General features: G+C 39.9%; 1 protein-coding gene across 1 annotated transcript; it reads right to left on the bottom strand.

The window, feature by feature from the left end:
* Window positions 1-4,074: 4,074 nt before the first annotated feature.
* Window positions 4,075-7,204, bottom strand: LOC141618347 (uncharacterized). The gene is made up of 4 exons (XM_074435446.1): window positions 6,677-7,204; window positions 5,399-6,583; window positions 4,758-5,041; window positions 4,075-4,231 (listed from the first exon to the last, which is right to left on the bottom strand). Exons 1-4 carry the CDS (start codon window positions 7,202-7,204, stop codon window positions 4,075-4,077), a joined length of 2,154 nt encoding a protein of 717 aa, XP_074291547.1.
* Between the last annotated feature and the right edge of the window lie 262 nt (window positions 7,205-7,466).

The following is a 7,466-nucleotide window of genomic DNA, read 5'->3' as shown; positions in this document are numbered from 1 at the left end:
ATGCCAAAACGAAAGTGTATAAAACTCAATACATTAAAATCAAAAACTCTAAACTCGTAACAACGGAAACTAGACTCAAAGTGATGGCATCCCATCCTCGTCCCCGCAGCTAAAGATAACCATCACCTGTCACAATCTACTCACCATCCCCGAATGGATCATCACAATTTTACAAAACAACAATGAGGTCAGTTCACTGAATAATCAAGATAAGCAAAATACAAGAAACAACCATGACAACAACTATACAACCATCCTCCAATTCCAATCGTGCCTCGTATCTGACTTCACACTCACATGTGTAGTCCTGCCAGATTACCTGCCGTAACAGATTGTAACACCCCCATTTATTTAGGAGCCTTTACTAGGCATTCCTAGATAAATGAAAGTGTTACCATCTCAGTTTCCTGAGGAGGTGAATACAAAGGTAAACGAAACCACAGTACTTTAAATAAATATAATGTTTAAACCGCCTTATTACATAATCCAAAATAAGTAATTTAAATTATAAAATACAACTGCAGCGGAAACTAAATAGTACGAATAGTAAATATTGTTTGTTCTTCTAAGGTGATCTAGACAGCTAAGTAAACGCCATATCCTCTCGCCCTTCAGCTCCCCTTCTAGGCCAACTCAATTACCTGAAACCAATTTGCTCCCCAATTATTGGTTCATCACAGGTGTTTAACGAATACACGGTCAATCCAACGGTTGAGTAGGAATATCTCAACAACAAAAATAATACAACAATAATGCAAAAAAATTATGCAAATGCTCAATCCCGATCACACTCCAACATCCACACATCCTCCTTCAACATATATAACCCGAGACACCCATAACAATAACCCAAGACGCCCTTTATCAATAACCCGAGACACCCTTATAAATAATATCAATTCCCGAGACACCCTTTTATATACCGCCACCCGTGGACCGGTTCTTCAATTTTACCCGCCACCCTTGGACCGGGCCTTTAACACAACAATACAATATACAATATGAATAATGATAAATCAACAATAACAATATTCAACCAACATCCAATTCTAATTAACATTCGTCAAATAAATTACACCAATACACATTCGAGTTGAGTAGATAACCTACCTCAACGGTAAATCCAATAAAGTAGTCCAATAAAATAATTAGAAATACTTCACTTCAAAACCGTCACCTAAACGAAATATTATAATTTAATTATTAATTATTCAATTCATTATATTAAGTTATTCCATTATAATTTAATTATATTAATTATTTCCCGTATGAAGTATTACGTAAAACCTGTCTCAACAATTAAATATAAACTTAACAACCAACCCATGACACCCCGTGACACAACCCATGACATCCCCGTTAATCCTTGTTTTTAAACCGTGTTCAATCCTTCACCAAAACTCACCTATCATGACACCACTAGCCACCGTCAGCACCGCCCAATCCTGCCTCACCCTAGCCCGCACCGCGACGCATCCCGACGACCATTAACCACCAGCTTAGCCATCCTAACCAAGCCCCACAACCTCGCCCTAAGCTCTACCCTGCAACCCAACATAAACCAAACACAACTCAAACACTCACCATCATGTCAGCCCGTGGCCACCATCGTGGTCTCCCTGACCCACTGTGGTCCCACAACCTACCACGGCCACTCATGTCCACCCACGACCCCTCCAAAATGACATACAAATTCGAATATACACACAACCTATACAAACACCACAACCTGACAGCCTACCGTACCAACCACCACCTGCGACCACCCCAACACCACCAAAAAGACCGTCCATGGCCGACCTACGCAACCACCCATATCCCATGTTCATACGACAAATACACAAGCTAAACTCTTCGTCTTAAATCCTGCGATAACCCCCCTTTAGACACCAATTCCGCCACCCACGGTGGTCGACAAAGGCCACGACTGGTCCTAATAGCATCACCATGGTCAAGGGAAACTATTGAGGGTAACAGCACTGTTCACGGTGGTCAATACGGTGTTTAAACAATAATTTAATTGAATACGACGATATAAGTTAAAATTAAGTCTGTCTTACCTTGAGACGATAATAATTAGACGAGTTCTCTTATTTTTCTCCCTTAGATCTTTCTCCCTTGCCTCAGATCAATTATTTGTATTTTTATGTTGTTATATGATTATAGGTAGGTAGAATAGACTATTTATATAAGTGTATGAAGGAAAGAGGGAGGAAGTTTCCTTAAAATAATTCTCTTTTTTTTTTTTCCTTTTCTATTAATTACTCCATATTATTATTAGTAGTAACTAGTAACATACAATTACAATTCCGACGATATACTCAATATACACATCCTACACGTGACACACGGCCCAACATTATTTCCGTCTTAAGCATTATTTAATTATTTTATTTTCGTCTTACAACTTAATTATTCAATTAATTAAATTATTAAATATCAACTAAACACATTTTAATATAATTCTATCGTCTAAAATACGGGGTATTACAGTCTTCTCTCCTTAAAAAGAACTTCGTCCCCGAAATTCACCAAAAACACCCAAGTAACTGAGATGATAATTCAAATTAATTTAAATTAAATTCCTCACAAGATACTTTTACCATTAAAATTATCATAAAATGTCATAAAATACAAGATGTTACATCCTATCCCCCTAAAAAAAGGGTTATGTCCCCGTAACCAACCAACTCAAACAAAACGACTAGGATACCTTTCTCGCATAGCAGCTTCAGCTTCCCATGTAACTTCTCCCACCTTATGATTAGACCATAAAACCTTCACTAATGATGTCTCACCATTACGAGTCTTTCACACTTTTCTATCCAAAACTTCTTTAGGCTCCTCAACATAAGACAACTGCTCATCAATCTCAATATGCTCAGGCTCTAGCACATGAGTAGAATCACTCACATACTTCCTCACTTGTGAAACATGAAAAACATTATGCACTCTATCCAAAGCTGGAGGTAATGCTAAACGGTAAGCTACCTCTCCAACTCTGTCTAAGATCTCATATGGCCCAATGTACTTATGACTCAGCTTCCCTTTCTTCTCAAACCTCATCACACCTCTCATAGGAGACACTTTAAGCAACACTTTATCTCCCACAACAAATTCTATATCACTCTTTTTCAAATCTGCATAGCTTTTCTGTCTATCCTGCGCCGCACGCATCTTCTGACGAATAATGTGCACTTACTCCACCATTTCCTGTATCATCTCAGGTCCCAACACAACTGCATCTGCCCTGTCATCCCGACACACTGGACTCCTGCACTTCCTTCCATACAATGCCTCAAAAGGTGTCATGCCAATACTAGCATGATAACTGTTATTATAAGAAAACTCAATCAAATCCAACCTCTCTTCCCATGATCCATCAAACTCCATCACACAAGCTCTCAGCAAATCCTGCAGAGTTTGAATAGTTCTCTTTGTCTGCCCATCTGTAGCTGGATAAAATGCTGTACTCATCTTCAACTGGGTCCCCATCAAAGATTGTAATTCTTCCCAGAACTTAGATATAAACCTTGAATCACGATCAGAAACAGTATCCTTTGGCACACCATGAAGCTTCACCACATTTTTTACATAAGCTTTAGCCAACTCAGGTTTACTCCACGTATCTTTCATAGGAATGAAGTGAGCTTACTTAGTCAATCGATCCACAATAACCCATATTATATTATTCCATCTCTGAGTCTTAGCCAACCCCACAATGAAATCCATTGAAATGCTCTCCCACTTCCACTCAGGTACATCTAGGGATTGAACTTTACCTTGTGGTCTCTTGTGCTCTCCCTTCACTCTTTAACAAACCAAATATCTAGCAACGAACTCAGCAACCTCTTTCTTCATCTTAGGCCACCAAAAAGTCTTATTCAAATCTTTATATAACTTATCTCCTCTAGGATGAACAGAATATGGAGTAGAATGAGCTTTAGTTAAAATCTTTCTTTTTAATTCTTCATCATCAGGTACACACCATCTCCCATCAAATCTCAAACTACCATCACTACCCACATGAAATCGTTTCTTCACGCCCTCCACCACGGCATCACTCACGGTGTCTCACCACCGTGCCACCCGAGCATCTCCCTCTTGCTTCTCTTCGATCTCAGCATATAACTCTGGCTCAATGGTCAAATCTCCTATCGTTTCTCCCTTCTTGATCATAGAAATGCCCATATTCTCCACCTCCTCATGCAACCTCACCCTAGACATGGCACTACACAAAGCATGAATAGATTTTCTACTAAATGCATCTGCCACCACATTAGCCTTCCCTTCATGATAAATTATCTCCATGTCATAATCTCCAATCAACTATATCCATCTCCTTTGTCACATATTTAGCTCCTTCTGAGTATAAATGTACTTCAAACTCTTGTGATCAGAAAATACCTTAAAAGTAGCTCCTTAAAGATAATGGCGCCACAATTTCAAGGGAAAAACTATTGCTCCCAATTCCAGGTCATGAGTTGGATAATTAGCTTCATACGGCTTCGGCTGTCTCAAGGCATAAGCTATCACTTTCCCATGCTGCATAAGCACACATCCCAAACCATTCTTCGAAGCATCAGTATAAACTTCAAAATTCTCACTCCTTTCAGGTAAGGCTAAAATAGGAGATGTAGTCAAGCGCTCCTTCAAGGTTAGGAATGTATCACACAACTCTCATCCCACTGAAACTTATTCTCCTTCCTCATCAAAGTAGTCAAAGGCTTAGCTATTTTGACAAGTCCTGTACAAACCTCCTATAATAGCCAGACAACCCCAGAAAACTTCTAATGTCCCCCACATTCTTGGGTCTCTCCCACTTGGACGCTGCCTTAATTTTGCTTGGATCCACTGACACTCCCTCCTTGGACACAACATGCCCCAGAAAGGCAACTTTCTCTAACCAAAATTCGCACTTTCTCAACTTAGCATAAAGATTATTCTCCCTCAAGGTCTGTAATACAATCCTCAAATGCTTCTCATGCTCCTCTTTATTCTTAGAATACACCAGGATATCGTCGATAAAGACAACTACAAACTAATCCAAATAAGGACTAAAAACAAGGTTCATCAAGTCCATAAAGACCGTTGGTGCATTAGTTAATCCAAATGGCATAACAAAATATTTGTAGTGTCCGTACCTTGTCCTGCATGCAGTCTTAGGAATATCTTCATCCTTAATTCTTAACAGATGGTATCCCGACCTCAAATCAATCTTAGAAAATATCCCAACCCCACTCAACTGGTCAAATAAATCATCAATTTGAGGCAAAGGGTAACGATTTTTTATGGTCACATTATTGAGCTCTCTGTAATCAATACACAACCTCATACTTCCATCTTTCTTCTTAACAAATAACACAGGTGCTCCCCAAGGTGACACACTCGGCCTCACATAGCCCTTATCGTACAACTTCTCCAACTGCTTTTTAAGCTCCTCTAACTCCTTTGGTCCCATCATATAAGGTGCTTTAGAAATTGGTCCCGCCCCAGGTTTTAAGTCAATGCCAAAATCAATATCCCTCTGAGGTGATAACCCTGGAATCTTAACTGGGAACACATCCTGAAAGTCTTGCACAATGGGTATAGATGCCGCCCCTAGCACCTCCTCCCACGTGTCCCTCACGTGACACAAGATCAACTCACTTCCCTTCCTTAAACAAGATTTTAAGGTGACCGTTGAGATAAGTTTTATTTTTGGTTTAACTACAAATCCCTTGTAAGGCACTTTTATTCCCTCGGGTCCACTCAAGGTTACTTTCTTTTGATGACAATCTATAAAGGCTTTGTATTTTTCCAACCAATCCATCCCTAAAATTACCTCAAAACCACCCAAAGGAAATTCAATTAAATTGGTCAAAAAGATAGCTTCCCCAATTTTAACCGACACATTCTTATACACATGGCTACAAGGTATGGAATCCCCTGAAGGTATATCAACTAGGTCTCTTATCTCATCATATACTTGCAGTTTTAAAGTCCTAGCATGCTCACTTGAAATAAAAGAGTGGGTAGCTCCCGAATCAAATAAAACAAAGGTAGGCTCAGAATTAAAAAGAAATATACCCGTGACAACATGAGCATCCTCCTCAGCAGCTTCCTTTCCCATCAAAAATAATTTCCCACTACTCTTAGCTCCACTCTGGCTAGCTGATGTTGACCCATTCTGTTGATTTCCACTGTTCATTATCTTCTGAAAATTGTTGCTTTGATTGTTGTTGAAGTGATTCTGATTAGAATAATTGTTGTTGTAGCTCCTCTGATAATTGCCACCTCCAGATCTCTGATTATAATTCCCATAGTTCTGCACAGGAGTACGATAGCCTCCACTCTGGTTCACATTAATAAATCCCCTTCCTTGACCTCCCACATGAACTCTGTAATCTGCAATCTTATGACCCACTTTCCCACATCTGAAACAAGTGACCACGCCACCTCCCGAAGCTCCACCTCGACCAAAACCTCCATGGTTTCCACTCCCATTCTGCCCATTGTTGAAGAAAAATGATCGGTACGGATTCACATTTTGCTTCTTATTCTCAGCACTCTCACTTGCAGCCTCAGTCTTTCTCTTTTCACCCTTTTATTTCTTTTCTTCCATGATCATATGTGCAATTCTCTCACCGTACCCCGCTCTTTGATACACATCATCCATGTTATTTGGCTAACCAACTGCCAGCCTCTTCTTGATATTTGTGGTCAACCCCATCTCGAATCTAAGTGCCAACATTTCATCACTGAAGTTTAAGTCTGCCACATACTCAGATAGCTCCATAAACCTGTTATAGTAGGTCTCCACTGTCATCTCATTTGTCATCTTGAAAGAATCAAATTCTGCTCTCATTCTGCTTCTAACGTGCTCTAGAACGAACACAACATTCATAACCTTCTTGAATCCAGACCATTTCACATATTCACTTCCATTATTTGCAGCAACTTCTCTCACAGCCTCTTTGCTTCTAGGCCACCACATACCAGCTTTCCCTCTTAGATAATAAGCAGCCTGATCCACTTGCATTTTCGCAGGACACTTTAATAGCTCAAATAGATTATCAAACTCTCTGTGCCAATCTGCCAATAAAGAAGGTGCTCCCAGTCCATCATACTTCGTCGGATTGTGCCTCGCAATAGAAGCACTCACTTTAGCTGAATCTTGCACTGACCGCTTTGCTTTCAACGCAGTTGTCAAGGCCTCATTCATAGCAATCAGTCGATCAATCTCTTCTTAAGACATAGAAGTAGGTGTAGGTGTAGATGTAGCTTTCTTTGGAGGCATGGTTCTGATATAAAAGAAAATAAACACATAAGCTTTTGCTTAGGAATTTAGGCACAAGGTTTTTAAATAATACATCTACAAACAAAACAACATGTCGTTGAATGGACTGGCCTAAAGCCAGTCAACCACGTGACTCACGGCCTCCCAAAACCGCCACACCGCACGGCTTTTAGCCGTCCTAATAGCC

The sequence above is a fragment of the Silene latifolia genome, chromosome X (genome assembly GCF_048544455.1).
Source record: "Silene latifolia isolate original U9 population chromosome X, ASM4854445v1, whole genome shotgun sequence".
In the NCBI taxonomy this organism is placed as follows: Eukaryota; Viridiplantae; Streptophyta; class Magnoliopsida; order Caryophyllales; family Caryophyllaceae; genus Silene; species Silene latifolia.
This window is presented reverse-complemented; position numbering and strand designations above follow the sequence as displayed.